Source organism: Astyanax mexicanus, unplaced genomic scaffold, assembly GCF_023375975.1.
Source record: "Astyanax mexicanus isolate ESR-SI-001 unplaced genomic scaffold, AstMex3_surface scaffold_32, whole genome shotgun sequence".
Classification (NCBI taxonomy): domain Eukaryota; kingdom Metazoa; phylum Chordata; class Actinopteri; order Characiformes; family Acestrorhamphidae; genus Astyanax; species Astyanax mexicanus.
Genome location: NW_026040042.1, coordinates 4,770,861 through 4,794,531, shown reverse-complemented (window position 1 = coordinate 4,794,531; position 23,671 = coordinate 4,770,861). Strand labels below are relative to the sequence as shown.

The 23,671-nt window shown below is 40.4% G+C and overlaps 2 protein-coding genes across 5 annotated transcripts in view; one reads left to right on the top strand and one right to left on the bottom strand.

The window, feature by feature from the left end:
- The window catches only part of LOC125789910 (protein eva-1 homolog B-like), a 361,643-nt gene that overhangs the window by 235,231 nt on the left and 102,741 nt on the right, over positions 1-23,671 (bottom strand). The gene's annotated exons all lie outside the window — the stretch shown is intronic.
- Positions 1-23,671, top strand: part of LOC103029316 (MAP7 domain-containing protein 1-like) — a 78,566-nt gene that overhangs the window by 25,051 nt on the left and 29,844 nt on the right. For 2 of the 4 annotated variants that reach the window (XM_022666476.2, XM_049472996.1), the window contains exons 2-4: positions 14,769-14,945; positions 19,680-19,748; positions 21,115-21,135. In XM_022666476.2, the coding sequence (XP_022522197.2) occupies positions 14,769-14,945; positions 19,680-19,748; positions 21,115-21,135 (267 nt within the window). The remainder of the gene's footprint in view (positions 1-14,768; positions 14,946-19,679; positions 19,749-21,114; positions 21,136-23,671) is intronic. The other 2 variants (XM_049472997.1, XM_049472995.1) reach the window with 1 other exon arrangement.

Below are 23,671 nucleotides of genomic sequence, written 5' to 3'. Positions count from 1 at the left end.
CTGTGATTAAACACCAGGGTTATTCCACCAAATATTGATTTCTGAACTCTTAAAACTTTATGAATATGAACTTGTTTTCTTTGCATTATTTGAGGTCTGAAAGCTCTGCATCTTTTTTGTTTTTGTTATTTCAGACATTTCACATTTTTTGCAAATAAATGCTCTAAATTATAATATTTTTATTTGGAATTTGGGAGAAATATTGTCTGTAGTTTATAGAATAAAACAACAATGTTCATTTTACTCAAATATAAACCTATAAATAGCAGAATCAGAGAAACTGGCATGTTATCTGTATCTGAATAGTGGTGTTTTCAGTGGAGAGGAGCAGAGAGGAAAATAGAAGAGTCTGAAATATTAATGCAGTGTGTGCAGTCTATGAGGAATATGAGTGTGTGTTTGAGATACAGTTTGAATGTGTGTGCATCTGTGTGTATGATTCATGGTGGCTGAGTGTGTGTGCATGCCTGAGCGATCAGTGCAGATATGGGTAACCCAGTTTATGGAGCGTACTGGATGTAGGACAGCGTGAGGCGTCTGTTTCACTTTCACCAGGGCCTCCGTCCAGCTTCCCCTGCCGCTACCCATCATCCTACAGACCTCTGACATACACACTAACCTAACACTGTCCAAAACACTGTAAAAACGATACAATCCTACATAGTAAATGAATAGTGAAGTGATTCAGACTATGAAGGAACACATAAGGAATCATGTAGTAACTTAAAAGTGTTAAACCAAAATACTCTTGGTCCTGATGAGGGCCAGTTTCATCACAATAATGAAAAAAAATTCAATTCTGTCTTTTGGATTGACTGCCCTCCGTTTCTTCTTACACACTAAAAAACAGAGGTACGGTATAAGTACTTTTTTGTACTCAAAAGTACACTTTTCAGAATTGTACCCTCAAGAGTATAATATTATAATATATAAAATATATAATATTATATAATATATAATATAATTATATAATATTGGTCTTTACAGGATCAGATGTGTTCATTCTGTAGTACAGAGTCTTTCCTAACAGCAGAAAGGACAGATTTGTACCATTTAACCAGACAAAAGGTACATTATCACAATTCAATGTGCTTCACTACTAGCTCACCACGCTCATCAAAACCAGCAAGCTGATTGGCTGTTTCTCCTTAAAGGCGGAACTTTATCCTTAAACTGGCTCCGTGATTGGCGTTAAGAGATTTTCCATTCACACACAGTCAGTGTCCTGTCTTCTCAGGTAATAATAATCTCCTTAGTAATACAGCTGAGCTGAGCCAAACGATTCGGGGCTACTAAAAATCATTCGGGGCTAAAGCCCCGGAAGCCCAGGCCAGGCGACGCCCCTGGAGCCCCCTTTAACTGATGCTCTCAAACACTTTATTAAGAGACAAGAAATTCAAGTAATTAACTCTTGATGAGTTCAGCACAGCTGTTAACTGAAAGCCTGAATTCCAGGTGACTCTACCTCATAAAGCTGACTGAGAAAATCCAGCAAAAGATGAGTAAAACTGTCTCTATCTATTATTCTTTGAATAATATAAAACATAAAACATATTCTGGTTTGTTTAACACTTTTTTGTTTACTGAATCATTTAATAGCTACAGAGTAATAAAAGTGTATAAGCCTTGTGCTAACTGCAAGCCATTTTAGCATTCCATTCTCCAAGCTTATAGATATGTTCAGTAATCTCTAATAGACTGATTTTGATGGTGTATAATAGTCTATAACACTGGACAATATGCAGCTAATGAAGCTAACAAGTAACTGTAAGTCTAATGTAGCATGCACTTCTCAAAGCTTATAGACATGTTTAGTAATATCTAATAGATTCATATTGTTTCTAACAGTGTATAACAGTGTATAATAGTGCTAAGAAGAAGGAAAATTAAAACAGGTATGCATTTTTCACATTCTGCTAGAGGTGCTGCGGCACGCTGTGTAAAACAGCGCGACCCAAAAGCAGATACAGCTCGCTAACAAAAGCTAGCCAGTTAGCATAACAAGCTAACACACTGTAGTATCTGTAGCTCAGCTCTGTGGAGTCAAATACTTGTCTTGCTTTGTCCTGCCTGGAGAGGAAGGGGAATAGCACTTTATCTGAGGAGCTCCTGCTGCTGTTCCTCACGGAATTATTCACTTATTCACACGCAGTTGATCCACAGCCAGGGAAAAGTTTCTCTCGTCCCATAGATGAGCCCAGAATCAGTCCTGGGTACAGAATAATTTATTCAGCACAAGAGATAAAAGCCATAAAACTCTGGATATGAGGTAAAATAAACTTTAAGAGCTTTAGTAACTATAGCACTTTTAAATATATGAATACTGTAGCCTGAAGGATTATTTAATGCACACTGAGCATAATTTATTGGTTAACTGGAGAGAGAAGGGAATTGTGGCCGAGTTTAATACTGTAATCACTCTAATGTCTTTAATAATAACATATTGTAAACTTGTGTCTAACTTGAGCTTTTGAGAAATATCTATTTTAAATACTTAAACATTGAGTATTTAAGTACCATTTATAGTTTTTATGAAACTATTTAAAAGAAATAAGCCATGTTAAAGTTGTTGGCCTGTTTCTTTTTAAGGTCTATTGTTTACATTCTTTAGCTGTTGTTCTGATAATAAAGTCTGATTTATTCATATATTGTGTAATTTTTGTGGGACAAATTAAACCAAATAGTAATCAAAGCCTTAATTTAAATCCTTAGTGTTTTATATTGTATATACTCCTAACAGTAGAGTGACTCACAAACCTATACTAAAGCCCAGTCATGCAAAAAATAAATACATAAATATAAAAAAATGGGATATACCATAAAACCATCAGAATCTTGAAAAATACAGTGAAATAGATTTTAGTCACGCCGCCCAGCACTGTACTTTATAACAGTGTATCACAAGTAATATAAGTTTATTAGCTTTGTGCTAACTGCTAAAATATCACTTCTCTAAGCCTGTAGACATGTTAAGTAGTCTCTAAAAGTCTCATGTGATTTATTACAGTGTATAAGAGTTTATTACACTGCATAATAGCAGCTAATGCAGCTAAAAGGCTACAGGGCTAATGTAGCTAGGTCAGAATTAGCTTTGTGCTAACTGCAGCGCTAAATCATCACCACGCTCCCCTCAGACTGTGTGGCTGTGTTCAGTAATCTCTAACAGATGTGGTTTATGTAGTTTCTGTCACTTTATAACTCACGGTTATCTATAAACATGAGATAAAATACTGACAGAAGTCAAACTTCAAGATAGCAGCAGCTAGCTTCAGCTTTAGCTACTGTAGATTTTAGCTATATTAGTACGTTTTTAAAGATAACAGTCTGCCATAAATCTCATAATCGAGTCTGTTAGAGATTACTGAATGGATTATGTGTCCATTTAAACTCTTTCTTAAACCATACCTGTCAAGTCTCCCGTTTTGGCCCGGAAACTACCGGATTTTACTCCTCTTTCCCGCCGTCCTCCCGTTTTAGTATTTTCCCGTAAATTTCCCGTATTATATTAAAATAAAAAGATATAGAGACAGGGCACTGACCTCTCTGTGTCTCCTAACCAATCGTGGAGCCGGATCAAAGAGAAAGTCCCGCCTTTCAGGAGAAACAGCCAATCAGCTTGCAAAGGGGGGTCAGTGTGGGGAAGCCCCCCGTCGCTGTGAGTTCAGGCAGCTAGTTGGAGCAGCTGATGTTAAAACAGATCTGGATATACAGCGATTTTTCTAAAAGAAAGGTAACGTTAGGCTAATCATGTAAACTGTGATGAGATTTGTCTGATAGCTGCTTAAAAATACCTGTCTTAAAATGTAAGGGATACTGAACCTTCGTTGGGCTGGTGGGACGACTTTAAGCGGACAGAGGAAAATATCCCTTATTTTTAAATCTAAAAATTGACAGGTATGTCTTAAACCCAGGTCTCTCTGTATGTTGGGTTTGATGGTGCTGCTCTGGTGGAAACATTTTAGTCGTATCTGAGCTGGATCTCAGAAATTCCTCCAGACAGTGTTAACCTGCTGCTGCTCTCCTGAGGAAAACTGCAGCTCACACATTCCCCATGAGGCTGCTTAGCCTCTGCGTGTGTGTGTGTTTGTGTGTGTGTGTGTCTGTGTGTGTGTGTGTGTTCTGTGATATAACCTGAACTGAAGCTCCATCACAAGATGTTCTTCTCCTCTCTGTGTACACAGTAAAGGCTTGTTGTTCTGACCCGTTCACTGTGTTGGGTTATCATGAACACGTCTGAATACAGGGAATTAGCAGGTCTTTAGTGTGGGGAACACTCTTAAAAAGGGACTTTACTCTGTGTGTGTAAGTTTGATGATGTGTGTTTGATAATGTGTGTGTTTGGTGACTTTGGTTTTTGAGGGTTTGCCCTGTTGTAATACAAGGAAACCCAGAAAAACCTAGTTTTGGTTGTGTGATTAATGCCGTATTATCAATGGGGATGCTTTATGTTATGTTAAGGTGTCATAGGCTGTGTTATGTTGTGTTGTCGTGGGCTTGTGTTGTGTTGAGTTGTTTTATATTGAGTTATGTTATGTTGTGTTGTAATGGGCTTTGTTATGCTGAGTTGTGTTATGTAGTTCTAGGCTGTGTTATATTGCTCTGTGTTGTGTTATGTTGAGATGTGCTGAGTTATGTTATTTTGTTCCGTGTTGTAATGGGCTGCATTATGTTGTATTGAGTTGTGTTATGTGGTTGTAGGCTGTGTTATCTTGTGTTGCGTTGTCGGGGGTTGTGTTGTGTTGTGTTGTCATGGACTGGATTTTATTGTGTTGTGTTGTGCTGTGTTGTGTTGTTGGGGGCTGTTGTGGGCTTTGTTATGTTAAGTTGTGTTGAGTTATGTTATGTTGTGCTGTGTTGTCATGGGCTGTGTTATGTTGTGTTGTCGTGGGCTTGTGTTGTGTTGAGTTGTTTTATATTGAGTTATGTTATGTTGTGTTGTAATGGGCTTTGTTGTGCTGAGTTGTGTTATGTAGTTCTAGGCTGTGTTATATTGCTCTGTGTTGTGTTATGTTGAGATGTGCTGAGTTATGTTATTTTGTTCCGTGTTGTAATGGGCTGCATTATGTTGTGTTGAGTTGTGTTATGTTGTTCTAGGCTGTGTTATATTGTTCTGTGCTGAGTTAGGTTATCTTGTGTTGCATTGTCGGGGTCTGTGTTGTATTGTGTTGTCATGGGCTGTGTTTTATTGTGCTGGGTTGCATTGTCAGGGGCTGTGCTGTGTTGAGTTCTTGTGTTGTGGGCTTTGTTATGGTAAGTTGTGTTGAGTTATGTTATGTTATGTTGTGCTGTGTTGTCATGGGCTGTGTTATATTGTGTTGTTGTGGGCTTTGTTATGGTAAGTTGTGTTGAGTTATGTTATGTTGTGCTCTGTTGTCGGGGGCTGTGCTGTGTTGAGTTCATGTGGGCTTTGTTATGGTAATTAGTGTTGAGTAGCTGTGTTGCGGGCTTTGTTATGGTAAGTTGTGTTGAGTTGTTGTGTTGTGGGCTTTGTTATGGTAAGTTGTGTTGAGTTATGTTATGTTGTGCTGTGTTGTCATGGGCTGTGTTATGTTGTGTTGTTGCGGGGCTGTGTTGCCATCTGCACCAGTGAATACCCCGCATGCCAGAGGTGTGGCTGACCCAGATCCACTGTAGACTCCCCTCCACCAGCACCACTGACCCACTTCACACCCGGGTCTCAACTGAGTGAGAAAACAGATCTGAACCCCCAGTATCACCAGTATCACCAGCACTGTCCTCCCCGACCCCGTAAAAACTGGACCTGACCTTTAGAGGCTCCAGATTCACCCGAGGCCTGGTTACTACTGTTAATAAATATGTTAATGAGCTCTGATCTGTATTGTGGCTCTGGCTGAAAGTGGGCGTGGGAGAGGGTGGGGCTTACCTATGAGCTGAATTCATGGATATGAGGTATTTATTTCCAAAAACATTAATATACTACATCATAGGCAACATCAGAACAAGTTCAGAAAGCCAAGCAAGGTGTACTTTTTCCGTCGTTACGATAGCAAAGATACACAGACATGCCCTAAATCAAGCTGCCTATAGATTAATTAAACAGAGCCCAATGCTTTTACTGTGAGCTTCTGTTCTGCCGCAGCTCTGAGTGGTGGGACAGCAGGAATTCCAGGACGTGGCTGCGCTGAGGCTCAGGACCTTTTATGGCTGGTGGATGATCTCCGAGGGGCGGCTGCGGTTATTTTTACCCTGCAGGAGCTGAAACCTGAGCCTGCATCTGATGGCCTGACAGATCTGTGGATCAGTGTGTGTGTGTGTGTGTGTGGGTTGGGGGGATCTGTGTGTGTGAACACCTGACTCACGCACAAGTGTGTGCATGCTTGGCTCACGGCTGTGGGATCATTGTGTCGCCCAAACAGATGCAGCTTTCGTTCTTCGTTCTTTTCCGTCAGATCTTTCAGTAGAGATTTACAGTATTGAGCTGTGGATCTGAACACAATCAAATTAATCCTCACAGCAATGCACCAATAGGTACTTTAAGCAGTGTGGGCAGTGTGCCAAGTCCTGCTGGAAAATGAAATCCACATCTCTATGAAAGTTGTCAGTAGCAGAGGTTCAGCATGAAGTGCTGTAAGATTTTGTGGGAAAACAAAACTGCGCTGACTTTAGACTTGATAATAAAACACAGTGGATCAACACCAGCAGATTACATGTCTCTCCAAACCATCACTGATCTTCAGTAAATTTCATTTAAAGTAAATCAAGGGAGCAGAGTCTGGAGGAAGAGTGGAGAGACACACAGTCCAAACTGCTTGAGGTCTAGTGTGAAGTTTCCACCAATCAGTGATGGTTTGGAGAGACATGTCATCTGCTGGTGTTGGTCCACTGTGTTTTATATATGTGGATTTCATTTTCCAGCAGGATTTGGCACACTGCCAAAAGTACCAATTGGTCATATATAATATTCAAATTTTTTGAGACATTATTTTTGGAATTTTCATTGGTTGTAAACACTTAAAATAGATCCCTCTGTGTTTAATACATCTTTATAATATATCAGTTTCACATTTTTAACTGAATTACTGAAATAAAGTAACTTTTCAATGCTCTAGTATATCTAGTGCCACTGCCTGATTGGTTGGAATGGATATGTAGGAACAGTGAACAGCTGCTGGTTCTCGTGTTGATGGAGGGTCTGGCTGTTCCTCATTGTTATGACAGACACGCAGTCCGCGCCTGTCTCTCTCTCTCAGACTGAATCCAGGCCTGAACTCCGGCGCTGGCGACGCGTCACCCTGTGCTGTGACGTTCCCCGGAACGCTGATGGTTCCTGATAGAGATCAGATGATCCACCTCAACACGTCTGCTCATCCCCCTCCCCTCTTCACTCGCTCTCTCTCTCGCTCGGCCGAGCTGCCGTTGCTATGCGGTTCGGTCGTAAAGTCGCTGCTGTTGCTACGCAGTGCAGATATACAGGCGGCGATTCCTGTGTTCAGATCTCTGATCAGGGTTTACTGTTGTGATGAGCTTTATCACCACAGACCACAATACCCATCCTGCACTCACCACACACACTCACAGACAAGTAAAGAGACAGACAGGTACACATGACAGAGAGACAGACAGAGTTACAAGGCAGTCAGACAGAAAGATTGACAGACAGCCAGACAAACAGTCAAACACAGATAGTCAAAACCAGAAAGTCACATAGTCAGACAGACAGGTGGACAGACAAACAGTCAAGACAGTCCCACAAACAGTCAGATCAACAGTCAGAGAGACTGACAGCCAGACAGACAGATACACAGTTGGATAGACAGTTGGACATACATACAGATTAACCTTCCAGTGATGCAGATGTTCTGAAATACATACAGACAGAAAAACAGACTTAGAGACAGACAGACGAACATACAGTCAGTGAGGCAGACAGGCAAGCAGTCGGACAGATAGCTACCTAGACACACACACTCACCTAGAGGATATTTCAGTGAGACATGTCAGTCAAACATAAAATCAGATAGACAGTCAGAAAGACAGTTTAATCAACCTAGCACACAAATAGATAGGTCAGATTTCAGACAGACAGTCACACAAAGTGAAAGACAGGTAGACAGACAGAAGACCAGTGGCCAGACAATTAGTAAAACAATCAGACAGTCAGACAGGTAATCAGACAGACTGTCAGTCAGACAGTTAGTCAGATAGTCAGACAGACAATCAGACAGATTGTGAGACAGACAAAAAATCAGACTGTCAGTCCGGCAAACAAATAGACAATCAGAGAGACATAAAGTCAGACAGACAGTCAGACAGACAGGGAGACAAGTATCAGGACACCTTGCCTCTAGACGTGAACACTCAAAACGGGTGCAGGACTAAGTGGTGAAACGGGATTGGGTCTTAGTAACTGCCCACTTGCACCACCTCCTGCTTCCAGTGTGGTTAACTCTGCTTTATTAGTGCTGGACGATATGGCAAAAATTTATATCACGTTATATTCCTTAATTTCGGTCGATACGATATAATTTCGATATCGATATAAATACTTTGAAGGCCTCAGAAAAACTGCTAGGACTCCCTGCAATGGAAATCTGTACACTACTGTCTGAAATTTTTAAATTGAAGTCTTTAAAGCCTCCTCTCACAAAAAACTGTATAATACTTTATAAATAAAAAAATATCAGAATAAATCAATGCTCACTTTTATTTGCATGTAGCAAAATAAAAACATGACATCCCTGTCAAACATAAACCTATAACCTATATGCATAACTTTACATTACTTATTCTTTTGTAAACATATTTAACAGATCAAAACAAAAGTGCTTCAACCAGGATAGGGAATACAAAAAGCCTTCATATATATAAAGGGAACATGATATCCCTGTCAAATAAACAAACCTATATAAACTATAAATAACTTAGATACAACATAAACTACAAAAGTGTTTTAGCCAGAATAAGGAAGATATTGTGTGTAGTGAATCTGCTTGAGGTGGAGGAACGGATGTATTACTGTTGCTGGTCGGCTTCACTCTCCAGAACAATTTGGAGCAAGCTGAAGTCTGAAGTTTATCAAACCTTTGAAAGCCGAACCACTGAATTAGACCTGCCTCCCTCAACTATCCGCTCAATCTTCATCTAAAATGTCCTGCGATGAAAACGAGCGGGTCAGGGTCGGTTTTGTTTCATCGCGGGAGGTTTTAGGTGCAGAGCGGAGCGGAGATCCGCTCGGTTAGGGTCGGTTTCGTTTCATCGCGGGTTGGTTTCAGGTGCGGTGAGGAGCGCAGCCGAGATCCGCTCGGTTACGCTTCATCGCGGGAGGTTTTAGGTGCAGAGCGGAGCGGAGATCCGCTCGGTTAGGGTCGGTTTCGTTTCATCGCGGGAGATTTTAGGTGCGGAGAGGAGATCCGCTCTGTTAGGGTCGTTTTCGCTTCATCGCGGGTTGGTTTCAGGTGCGGTGAGGAGCGCAGCCGAGATCCGCTCGGTTACGCTTCATCGCGGGAGGTTTTAGGTGCGCAGCGGAGAGTAGGCGACCCAGGTCTAGCCTAGCCTAGCCTAGCCTAGCCTAGCCTAGCCTAGCTGGCTACGTGCCTGTATGATTGCGTCATCACGCACTGACGTAGCCCGGCTATGTTCAGGGCTGCAGTGAACTGACGCCGCTTAAAAACGCCCGTCTGTAAATAATACATATCGATAAATCACAAAAATGAAATCACCGTTATTGAAACATTTCTTATCGCGATAAATACCGATATCGAAATATTGTCCAGGCCTAATTGGGATATATGTTATATATACGTAAAAATATTTAAGATTTTTAAATACTGAATATATACACTATAGTACCTATAATAATACCAGCTGGTCTGATTTGCTGTGTTTGGTGATGTGAGGTTTGGATGGAGCTGCTCAGTCATGTAAACTCTGTGTTCTATAAGTCTCTCTACACACTACTGCACTACTGTTATTGATCTAATCTGAAGCTACATGAAGTAATGAAACTTGAGGATTTTAGGGTCAGTAGGCTGGGAGGTGTGTGTGTGTGTGTGTGTGTGTGAGCAGCTGCTCTGCTGTAGGTTAACAGTGTGAGATCTGAGTCAGTGTTTTTCTTCTCTGTGCTGATCAGACAGCAGCTGCAGTATCAAACACACAGTCGTAAGTGTCTGAATGTGAGGAGCACGGTCTGATCCTCAGCAAAAACAGGATGTTTGGGCTCAGGCTGACCCGCTGAGGACCTCTCAGAGGTCAGAGGTCAAGAGGCTTTCACTGAATGTTTGGGTGCTGAATATTTGACTCCTGCAGCAGAATGAGTGTAACAAATTCCTTTTATTACTGTTTATAAATGAGGGTTAATCTACAGTTACAGTAGATACAGAATCACCAGCACCATAATCTGTTATACCCACACTGCTGCGTAATGCTCCTGCACATCACAGAACACAACACCACACAACATCGCTTCTTTTTCTTCTTCATGTTGTTTAATGTGTGATGATAGCCTGACTCAAATCCCTGTCATTTTTGTGAATATCTGAATCATCCAGAAAAGAAATAAGAACACCTTTTTTGATGGCATTTTATTAGGTTTGCGACTCATATGTGACTTGAGTAGCAAGTAGTATTGCTTAGGTAAACTTATGACTAACACAGCACTAATGAGGTAGATTTTTACTAAAATAGCACTGATGAGGCAAATTCATTACTAAAATAGCAGTACTGAGGTAAATCTGTGATTAAAATAGCACTGCTGAGAAAAGTGTATGGCTGCAATAGTAGTGCTGAGGTAAACCAATGACTGTTGAGGTAGATTTTTGACTAAAATACCACTACTGAGGTACAAATATGATTAAAGGAGTCCTGCTAAGAAAAATGTATTACTAAAATAGTAGTGCTAAGTTAAACCTATGAGCTTTGATGGATTAGATTTTTGACAAAAATAGCACTGCTGAGGTGAATTTATGACTAAAATAGAACCATTTAGGTAAAGTTCTAATTAAAATAACCCTGTTGAGGCACATTGTTTACTAAAATAGCACGTATATATGACTAAAATAGCACTGATAAGGTACATTTGTACAAAAGTAGCACTTCTTGTGTAAATGTATGATACAAATTGCACTGCTGATGTAAATGTTTGATTGAAATCAAGTGCTGGCTGCTGACTAAAATAGCACTGATTAGTTAGATTTTTGACTAAAATACCACTGTTTAGGTAAATTTATGACTAAAAAAGCACTGCTGAGGGAAATATGTTACTAAAATCACAATGTGTAGGTAAATATACACTAAAATAGCACTGTTTAGGTAAATTTGTGACTAAAATAGCACTGTTGCTATATGGTTTTGGTGTAAAAATGCTCTTACCTTCTCCATTTTTTTAACGATAAAGAGTTAACCAACACAGTGACTTTAGAAAATGACTCACAGAGAATCAAATCAGCTTCCTCAGCAGAATATTAATCACCGAGCTCTGAAACTGAATCAGAGTCTCAAGGCTAATGCTAACCGCTAACCAGTTAATTACCCAACTGAGGCGTATTCCCTCCCGCTGGAGCCCAGTTACAGCCCAGCTCCATAAACCCAGTGGAAACACTGTGGTTTACACAAGAGCATCACACTGACTGACTACTGCAATAAATACCTCCACTTACTCAATGCTATTACCCAGAAACTGTACACCCCTTATACACACACACACACACACACTTCTCACACACACACACACAGCTCTCAGTGTAAAAGTCAAACCGCTGCTGGCCAGAAAACGTGGAAAAAGTTGGGAAACAGATACAGTCTGAAATCTCATGCCCCCTTATTGTCGTGGATGCAGTTTTGGTTTCGGTGGTGGGGGGTGGGTGTTGGGGGCACCTTAGTTCTGAATGCCATCTGCTAGTGTTAGTATCATTGCCAGTCTGAGAGTAACATTTTTATACTTTTATACAAATTTATATTGATTAAAATGTGGTTTTAACTAATGCAGTTTTTATATGAACTCTTTTTATCTTGAAAAAAGTATTGCTTAGGTAAATAGCACTACTGAGGTAAACCTATGATTAAAATAGCACTGCTGAGAAAAATATATGACTAAAATAGTAGTGATGAGTTAAACCTATGACTGTTGAGGTAGATTTTGAACTAAAATAGCACTGTTGAGTTAGGTTTTTGACTGAAATAACATTGAAGATGTAAAATGTATGACTAAAATAGCACCACTAAGGTAAACATATGATTAAAATAGCACTGCTGTGAAACATGTATAACTAAAACAGTAGCGCTAAGGTAAACCTATGACTGCTGAAGTAGATTATTGTCTAAAATAGAACTGATTATGTAAATGTATGATTAAAGTAGCACCACTGAAGTAAACCTATAAATAAAATAGCACTGCTTTAGGAAAAATGTATAATTAAAATAATAGTGCTGAGGTAAATCTATCACTTGACGTGGATTTTAAACTAAAATAGCACTGATCAGATTAATTTATGACTAAAATAGCACTGATGAGGTGGCACTGCATTTCTGAATGTCATCTGCTAGTGTCTAGTGCAGTGCCTGTCTGAATGTAACATTTTTATACTTTTATACAAATGTATATTTCTAAAAATATATATATATTTTTTACTTTTTACTTTTTTTTACTTCAGTTTGCCCCATTCTCCTTTTAATGAAAGAATTAGTGTTCCTCCTATTTAACTTTTTCCTAATATATATAGATAAATATTTACTCTGCTGAGAAATGTTGGACACATCCAGGTAGCTGCACTGTTAAAATAGCAATCTGCCAAAGTCAGAGCTCACCTGGTTCTTTAAGGGAATGATGAGCAAGAGACACTCTTGATCGGTTTATTTATGGAATTAGTTAGTAAATGCCATTTGCGCATTTCTAGATGTGCGTGATGTACTTTTCCCGTCGATATGATAGCAAAGTCACACTGACAAGCCCTAAATCATGCCGCATGATGCATGGTTGATGCTGTGGATAATTTCAGTTTGCATACTGCTGTTCCATGACGATATTTTAGCATGTGTGTGTAATGCATTGCAGTAGTGGTGTGGTTTTCTTTGTTTCTGAGAGAGTGCTGACTCTACAGCAGTGTGGAAACCAGTCATCCCAGACATCCCAGCTGCACCACTGGTGGTTAACCCAGTTCCAGTCTGCCCAGTGCTGTAAATCCCAGCTCCAGTCCCAGCTGAGGGGTTCAGTCTCAGTTCTGCAGAACCGGCGAAGTGTTTGAACTGAAGCCTTCGGGAATCACAACACTGCGCTAGCATCCTTTGATGCTAACACTTTAGCTGTAGTGTGGCTGGTGTGTGTGTGAGAGAGTGGAGTGTGAATGGGAATGCTAATGATGCGCTAACTGGGTTGGAGTGCTACGCTAATGAGCTCCAGGAGCTGCGGAGTGTCAGTAATGAGGGGAAACGTGCTAGCGGTTCTGTGCTAACGTCTGAGCAGTAGACGATCAGTAGACGATCTGTCGACTGTACAGCTTCATTTAGGGTGTGTCAGTGTGTCTTTGCTATTGTAACGACAGGAAAAGTAAATAAACCAACAAATCAGTGCGTGGCTTGCTCATTGTTTCCCTTTAGGAGCCAGGTTTGCTCTGACTTTGGCGGATTGCTATTTTAACTGTGCAGAGGAAACTGACCTGCTTGTTCACGCTGTGAAGGTGCACCAGCAGCTCATTTACGGGAACAGCAATGTTATTTTATTTAGTATTCTGTTTATTGTTGATGTAAAGGTTGGGTTTGCGCACTGCTGCATGTTGCCGAGATAGCAATGAACGTCTGACTGTGGACGCCTGCCTAGGTTTTTTTCAGTCGGTGGAGCACCTGTGTTTTCTGTTGCCAAGATAGAGATAGCAAAACACCTGAAATTTACCTGAATACACCTGACTTTCAGATCACTACACCTATCAGTGTAGATATATTTAGAAGCACTGTTGCTATATATATATATATATATATATATATATATATATTAATATATATTAATGTACATCCGTATTAAATTAGGAAAAGTCATTAAATAGGAGACGCACTAATTATGCCAATATTTTTTTGGTGAACAGACAATGGGGAAATATAAAATGACCCCAAAGATTAAATTAGTCAGTATCTAAACTCTATTACTTTTAATCACAGCTTAATAATTATACATTTGTCTAAAATTTAAACTCAGAAAATATTTAAATGACACACAGACGGAAGACGTGAAAATAGACATTTTTGGGGGGTGTAAGATAGCAATGAGCATCGCAAAATGCCTTGCACTCCTTTATTTTTGGCGGAAGCCGTGCACAAACCCAGCTGTTACATTAAAACTAAACAGAACACTAAATACAATTTTTGTAACTTTGTTGTTAATTCCTCTTCTGAGAAGCATTGGACACATCCAGGTAGCTGCTCCGATAAAATAGCAATCCACCAAAGTCAGTTAAAACGACACACAGGCGCAATGCATGAAAATAAGACTGTTGGTGGGGTGTAAGATAGCAATGAGCATCAGGACACGCCTTGCACTAGAAATTGCAGATATTAAAAACCTATATTTTTACTTTATACTTATATATGCCTATAACATTTTTTCCAAACTGTTGTGTAAATTTTACAGAACAGGTGAGAGGGTGTGATTATACCCTTCCTCTGCTGTTCTGCTGCAGGAGTAATCAGCTCTGAAGATGAATCGCGTGTCTGTAGATCACTATCGTTGTGTTTGTTCTTTTCTGACGTACGGCTTACATCTCTCTCTCCCTCTCCCTCTCACTCTCTCTCTCTCTCTGTCTCTCTCTCTCTCTCTCCGGTAGAGTCCTCTCCCTGGCTGGAGAAGAATGGGCCGGACTCAGAGCTCCTCAGAGCAGACGACACCACCATCACCGACTCCTCCCTGATCACTGACCCTCCCTCCAAAATAGAAACGCCCAGTAAACTCGACACCACGCCCACCACGCCTGCAGGCAGCACCACCCCTCAGGCCAAGAAAGGTACTGCAGCAACCCAATTACTTTATTATAGGATTGTACTTCATGTTAATATCCCTCTCTCTCTGATTGCTGTGTGATTTATGATATGCAAATCAGTTGTTGCCACCTTAAAAATTATAATTTATTTAAGGCCTTGTTCATCAAGCAACACCTCAGAGACCACCTGGCTTCCCTGTCTCCATACAACCAGTTTACATACCATTACAGCCACCTATGAACACCTCAGGAACGTCTTGGACTACATTTTCAATCACCTATTAACACCTGAAAAACATCTGGGCTACTTTGACAATCAACAAGCAACACTTTAGAAACCATTACCTAGCAACCGTCAAGCAACTATCAGAGATACCATTGTATCCACCATGCAATATCTAAAAACCACCTTGGTTACTTTGGCAGTTGGCTAAGAACCTCCAAACAACCACTAGAGAAACCACTGCAGCCACAAGGCATCACATCAGAGGCCACCTAGCTTAAGCGCTTAGAGGCTTCCCTGCCTCCATACAACCAGTTGACATACCATTACAGCCACCTATGAACACCTCAGAAACCACCTGGACTACATTTGCAATCACCTATCAACACCTGAAAAACATCTGGGCTACTTTGGCAATCACCAAGCAACACTTTAGAAACCATTACCTAGCAACCGTCAAGCAACTGTCAGGGAAACCATTGCATCCACCATGCAGCATCTCAGAAACCACCTTGGTTACTTTGGCAGTTGGCTAAGAACCTCCAAACAACCACTAGAGAAACCACTGCAGCCACCAGGCAACACCTCAGAAACCACCTAGCTTAAGCGCTTAGAGGCTTCCCTGCCTCCATACAACCAGTTGACATACCATTACAGCCACCTATGAACACCTCAGAAACCACTTGGACTACCTTTGTGTTTATCTAGCATCCCTCGTACATCACTGCAGTCACTAACTAACACCTCAGAAACCATGTGGACCATACTTGCAGTCCCCTAACACCCTCAAGCCACCACCTGAGGTACCACTGCAACCCCAGTGCTGCTTCAGCCCCCCCCCCCCCCCCCAGATGGTTGTGGCAGGAAGCCAAGTCATCATTTGTGGAGTTCGGGAAGACAGACGGCCGTGGTCATCAAGGAGGAACGGACTCAGCAGAGTGTGTGTGTGTGTGCGTGCGTGCGTGTGTGCGTGCGTGCGTGCGTGTGTGTGTGTGTGTGTGTGAACGATTGTTCTAGAACAGTCCTGCCCGTCTCGAGTCTTCCAGGTTCAGCCAAGTCTTCTGGCACAGTTGCCATGGCAACAGGCCCCTTTAATGCTCCGCCAGATCTGTTCCACCACTGTAAGATCTGCTCTGAGACACACACACACACACACACACTCACACACACACACACTCACACAGTCTAAATCAGTCTAAACATATTACTACTGCATCTCAAAAATATGAATATCATTGAAAAGTTACTTTATTTCAGTAATTCAGTTGAAAATGTGAAACTTATATATCATATAGTTGTATTAAACACAGAGTGATCTATTTTAAGTTTTTATTTATTTTATTGTTGATGATTTTGGCTTACAGTCATAGAAAACCCAAAAATCAGTGTCTCAGAAAATTACAATATTATATAAGACCAATCAGTACTTTTGGCAGTGTGAGCAGTGTGCCAAGTCCTGCTGAAAAATTAAATCCACATCTCTATAAGTAGCAGAGAGAAGTGCTGTAAGATTTTGTGGGAAAACAAATCTGCACTGACTTTAGACTTGATAATAAAACACAGTGGATCAACACCAGCAGATGATCAGCATGTCTCTCCAAACCATCACTGATCATCAGTACATTTTACATTTCATTTAAAGTAAATCAAGGGATCAGAGTCTGGAGGAAGAGTGGAGAGACACACAGTCCAAACTGCTCGAGGTCTAGTGTGAAGTTTCCACCAATCAGTGATGGTTTGTGGAAGCAGTAGGTTGAGGTTGTGTCTCTGATCAATCACAATGTGTCAGTGTGTGTTTCTCCTGTGTAAGGATGTGAGTCAGTGTGTTAGTGTGTGTCAGCAGTTCAGATAAGTGGTGTGATATCGGAAAGAAATCCGTCTTTTACTGAAAAACACTTTCACTGATTAAAAAACTCTCACTGAGCTGAACTCTCATCAAGAACCACTCCATCTCTCCTCCACTCCTTCATCTTCCTCATCGATCTACACCTAATCAATACACACACATGCCCTCACCACACTGCTGAGTAAAGAGAAAGAGAGAGAGAGAGAAAAAGAGAGAGAGAGATTGTGAATAACAGCAAACTTAAACTGCATTACCTCCTCATGCTGCAGACTCTGCTCACATGACATAACGAGACTGGAGGTAAAATGAGGCAGAGTGAGGTAGATCAGGGTAGATTGAGCTAGAGTGAATTTACAACATTAAGAGCGAGCTGAAGTGAAGTAGAGTAAGGTAGATCAGCGTAGATCGAGGTAGAGTGAAGTCGCAACATTTTAGAGCGAGCTGAAGTGAGGTAGAGCGAGGTAGAGTGAGGCAGATTGACTTAAAGCAAGGTAGAGGCAGAGCGAGGTAGAATGAGGTAGATCATTTTAAAGTAAACCTTTAAACAGAACCAGCGCAAGCTAAAATGCAGTTGCTTGAGGTAGAGTGAGTGAGTTATAATGCAGGGGTCATCTCACAAGACGAGACAGGACACAATACGGGGTTCGAGACAAGACTGGAATTTTTAAAAATATTTTAAAGAAAATGTAAAAAAAAAAAAAAAAAAAATAGGGTTTTACTTGACAAAATCGTTTAACGCAAAATCAACTGACTGGTTTCTCTCACAAATTGAGTCTATAAAAAACAGAAATAATAAAAAAAAAAATAATTAACTTTATATACGCTGTATATAGCATATATATGTCACGTCCTCGCTATGTTTCCCTGTTTTTTCCCCATTTCCTAGTGTGTTTCTCCAGTAGTTTTCCATCACGTGTGTCTAATTTGTAGCTCCGCCCCTTCCCCAGGTGTTCAGTGTTTCATGTTCCTATATATAGTACACTTTAGTCCCTGTTTATCCGTCGGTCTTTGCACCTTCCCCCGTTGTCTGTCACGTCACGTTATTGCTTTCTCCACGTTTCTTATTTACTCGCTCTTGTTTATTGTCATTCACGTTATTTCTAGTCACGTTTATTTCCTGTTTGTTTCATTGTTTATTTTGTATATTATTTACGTTTATTTCAAAGTCACGTTATTTCTTTGTTTTGTACATATTCACGTATTTTTCCCTGTATATATCCCTAGCCCTGTTTCGTTATTATCTGTTTATCGTTACTCCCTGTTTGTTTGTTTATGTACATATTTATATTCGTTATTCCCCTGTTTGTTTATTTGTTTATTTGTTATTTATTAAATCCTTTGTTCTTACCCGCATGTAAGTCCGCCTCCCGTCTCCTCTGCTTCCACGTGTGCACCCCCGTTTCGTTACAATATAGTATAGAACTTGTATAGTGCAATCAATACGTGCAAACCACATCCAGTCATATTAAGACTATGGTTGAAGTGCAAACAGAGACGGAGCATGATTTTTAAATACAGTACAGAGCTAAGGGATTATTACAACTGTCTATGATACAGTCATGTTCTTTTTCAAGAATATCAGCATGTCTACATTTTCTGAAAGCTGTTGAGACCTTTGGGAAGTAACTATGTCTCCTGCAGTTATAAAGACACGCTCAGTTGGGACAGTGTTTTTGCATTGAGCTTGTATTAGCCACTGAAGTGTACGGCACAATTTTCTTACAATATTTATATATGGTTTGTGTCTTGTCGGTCACTCTGTTACCATTTATTGTTTCCACTGGAGCCAAAATGCAGCCGGACATACAACTTAAACGTACAAAGAGGCAGAGTAAGGTAGATCAGGGTAGAGCGAGGTAGAGTGAGACAGGGTAAGATTGAATGAGGTAGAGTAAGGTAGAACCAGAGACTGTAAAAAAGACGGACGTCGTGTCGGCGTTTCCATTAACTTAATGAAAATGAAGCAAAAATCTTCCTCCATGTTGGCGATCCTGATACCCGAGTCTGTAGAGCGCAGTAGAGACCAGAGGAGGGAGAAAGACTGTGGAGAGACAGCCTACTCATTTAAATAACCCCGCCCCTGAGGGCTGATGGCTGCCTCCACAGAGCTATACACAGTCTACGATCCCACCCATACAGTCATTGGTCCCACCCCGGCTATAGGTGTAACCCAGCCCTTTTACAATAACCACACCTTTTTGAATAGAGCTGAATAACGTTTTAAAAACGAATTCTGTGGGGATATATAAATTTGACAATATAAGCAGAGGTTCCACTAGCTGCTGCATTTAAATAATGGAGGTAGAATTACAGTATATTGGAAAAAAACGTGATTGAAAGTTGTCTGTTTTGCCATTGAAACCTATGGGGATGGGTGGGGTTACACAGCTTTCTGCAACCCAACAGCAGGGGGCGCCCGACCTGTGGGGGCTTCACTTTTGAGAGACGATGCTCTGTCCAGCTATACACAGTCTATGGGTAGAACATGGTAAAGAGAGGCCGAGCGAGGTAGAGACAGAGTGAGGTAGATGAGGCAGATTGAGATAGTTATAGAGTATAGTTGTATATAATGTCTGAGGCTGAAGCTGAATGTACAGTGGTGGGTACAGTAGTGTGTGTGTGATGTGCAGTAGTGTGTATTGTGTGTCTATATGGTGTAATATGGTGTTTCTGGGGTGTGTGTTTGCAGATGGGGTAAATTCAGAGCAGAGACAGAAGCTGGCTAAACAGCGGAGAGAGGAGAGAGCCAAATACCTGGGTAAGAAACACACACACACACACACTCACACACACACACACACTGATCTAACCTGGCCAGAGTCCAGCTGTAGATCTTTAAATCAAATTAAGTGAAGCTGAGGGTCCCACTGACCTACTGACCACCTGACCCGTCTTACTCTCACTCACACCATCACTGAGATACTGTTATTACACTTATTAGCAGTTACTGGTGTTTTTACAGGACTGCAACTAATCGATTATATTGATTAAAATCTAAGTTTAGGACTGTTATTATACCCATAAGTACAGTTGCACCATTAAGCTGGATGCATATTAGATCCACAGGTGAATGAGATCCATGGTGAGCTTATAGTAAGTTAATTCTATTTTTTATTTTGCCCTGTGTTCCTAAAGGCTGCTAGAGTAGTTAAACAAGATGTTTCTTATTTTTAGGAAAGTTATATCTTACACACGTTTAGCAAACAAGTTAGCCGTAGCATTTTCCCCTTTAAAGTTTTAACTTCCACCTTAAAATCCACCTTAAATTTGGCCGCTTGTCCAGCAGTTAAAAGTCAAGCTGTAGTAAATATTAAATTTATATCTCACTTTCGAGTTAATTATTTTATATATAAAAACATGTAATTTCAGTAATGGTTTAGCTTTTCCCCCTTTTTATCTGATTAATAATCAATTAATCAAACAAATAATTGACAGATTAATCGATAGGCAAAATAATCGTTTCATTGCAGCCCTATTACATTTTCTTTGTTATGTAGGTGCAAAAAAACACATTAAACATTAGGATCTAGTGATCTAAAGTGCTGCCACTATGATTGGGAGATGCTGGTTTGAATCCCAGTCATTCAGCTTGCCATTTGCTGCCAGAGCCCTGAGAGAGCACAATTGGCCTTGCTCTCTCTGGGTGGGTACAGTTGATGGTGCTTTTTCCTCTCATCACTCCTAGGGTGATGTGGATCAGCACAAGGCTGCATCTGTGAGCTGATGTATCAGAACCGAGTCGCTGCGCTTTCCTCCGAGCGTTAGCGCTGTGATGCTACTCGGCAATGCTGCATCAGCAGCAGTTCAAAAAGAGGCGGAGTCTGACCTTACACATGCCTGGTATTGAGGCATCACTAGTGAGAGGGGGAGTCCTAATGAGTGGGTTGGGACATTGGCCGTGTATATTGTGGAGAAAATAGGATAAAAAATAGAAATAAATGTAAAAGAAAGAACAGTTAGATCTGTAAATTCTACCCAGTATCAGTTAAAGATATGACCACCTGGTCATAATGTAATGCTTGATATCTAATGTTTTAAGGTCAGGAACACACTGAAAGGGAAATGGAAGTGTGGTTGGGTCTGAAATTCACAGCTGCTCTTATTTTATGTTTTTAATGCTTCAGATCAGAAAACCCAGGAGCAAGGTAAGATACATGATGTTCTTCAGGATGGGTAATTGGTCCTCATGTTGATTTGATTTTTCTCATTGATTATGATTTGCAGTCATTACCATTGTCCTGTTATTGTGGGTGAATTATGCTGATGTGCTGAATTCCCATGATTCTTATTCCCATGATTGGATTGAGAGCTTTTATACTGGAATAATTGATTTAATGTCTAATTGAGGCATCTTCATCTGTTAATATCTCAGTAGTTGTACTTTGTATTTTAACTAGAGGCAGTAACATGGTGTAACAGCAATCTGTGATTGGTAAAAATGTGTATTGTTATACTTGGTAAGGATTCCCATTTTTTCCTATTTTTTTTCAACCATAGCATCAATTAAATAGTCTAAATTTATTTTGTATATCTTGCTTGTCAAAGAAATTTAATTATTGTAATTATTTGTTATTACTTGTTATTTGTTATTACTTATTTAAGGCTCTATCTTACTCCTGCGCAAGGCACGTCGCAATGCTCATTGCTATCTTACACCCCTTCAACAGTCTATTTTCACGCCTTCCGCCTTCCTCGTTTAAATAGCAGCAGAGCTTCTGAATATACAGTATCTACACTGATGGGTGTGGTGGTCTGGAAATTAGGTGTGTTCAGGTAAATTTCGAGTGTATTGCTATATATATCTTGGCAACAGAAAACACAAAAACATAGGTGCTCCACTGACTGAAAACAACCTAGACCGATGTCAACAGTCAGATGTTCATTGCTACCTTGGCACCTTAACAGCGTGAATGAGCACGTCAGTCCAGAGTCAGAGTTCACCTGACTCACCTGACTCTTAAAGGTAATGGCAAATGACCAAGAGTCGATTGTTGATTAGTTTATTTCATGTTGCGCCCAAAACACACCCATGATTAATTACGTCTTTGAATTAGTACATGTCTTTTGTGCATATCAAGCCGTGCAAGGTGTACTTTTCATGACGTTACGATAGCAAAGACACACTGACATGCCCTAAATCAAGCTGTGCCATGCGCTCCTCAATGTGGAATATTCCTAAAATACAAGTCATTCCTATTTTTTTTTATTTATTCTTTAACAACACACATAACGTCTGTATCCAAATTTATTTTATTATTTCAAATCTATTTCCAATCCAACTCTATGCAGCGTCTTCAGCTCGCTATCATTTATATTGTGGCTGAATACAATCAAATGCACATGCTCCATAATCTCATAGAGAGCCTTCCCTCCGTTCAACAAAAGCAGGATCAATTCTTTCAAATATCTTTTAATACCCCTTGATTTTGGGGTCCCATTACTTTTGTCCATGCTTTAAATTGATAATCCCTAATCAATCAGCGATCACTAATCAATGATAATGATCCTCTTTTATCCACTCAGTAGAATCCCGATCCAGTGATCCAGCATTACAGCAGCCGGGTGGATTAGATGGTATTACGTTAGCCATTAGCGTGATTAGCCTGCTTGGCTATCTGTGCTGTTTCAGCAGCAGCAGCGCAGAGGCTAACGCGCTAAAGCTGCGCCGCTGTCCAGCTGTTAGCCCTGCGATAAGCCCCAGCCCAGCGCGGCTCAGCCCAGACCTTTATCTGCCTTTGTTTAGAGAGAAGAATGGAATAGAATAAAAATAGATATATAAATAAATATCGTCAGTCTGAGGAATGTGTTTTTTTACAGGGCACACACAGCCGCCCCGGCTCTGCAGATGAAAGCGAATAACATTATAATTCTCCTTCAGACGAGCGCTGAACGCTCAGCGCTGTTACGTAAGCTAACCCGTGTAAAGATAAAAGGATTAGCGTGTTTTGCGCTCATCCCCGCGCATCAGGATAATGTTCTACAACAGCAGCAGCAGAACATGCAGCCGAGCAGGAGAACCGAAAATATCAGGAAATAAGGATTATTTGTTTGTTTGGAGATTACTTTTTGGGAGAAATGTAAAAATCTCAGGTTTTCAGAAAGCCAAGAGAAATGAAATAAATAATTTATGATTTTCTGGTAAGGGTGGGTGATATGGCTTTAAAACAGGGGTGTCCAAACTTTTTTTGTTGGGGGCCAGAAGGAGAAATATATTTGAAGTCACGGGCCACAGACTCTGTAATAAAACAAATAATGAAATATACCACTTTAAATAATACATTTTTCTGATTATTTCATTTACACACCATTTTACTTAACTTACTATCTTTATCTTTGACAGTGTTGTGTAAACTAAGATTTTTCAAATGTACGTTTAATTTCATGATGTCTCTTAATATTAAACTCCTTAATTACGGCAACGTTTAGACTCTTTGCCACTTTTTTTTCTGCGCTAGAAATGCGCACTCTCTCCGCTTTTAGACTCTTTGCCCCGTTTTTCTGCGCTAGAAATGCGCACTCTCTCTGCTTTTAGACTCTTTGGCCTGTTTTTCTGTGCTAGAAATGCGCACTCTCTCCGCTTTTAGACTCTTTGGCCCGCTTTTCTGCGCTAGAAATGCGCACTCTCTCCGCTTTTAGACTCTTTGGCCCGTTTCTGACACTTAGCGTTCAAACTTTGAATCT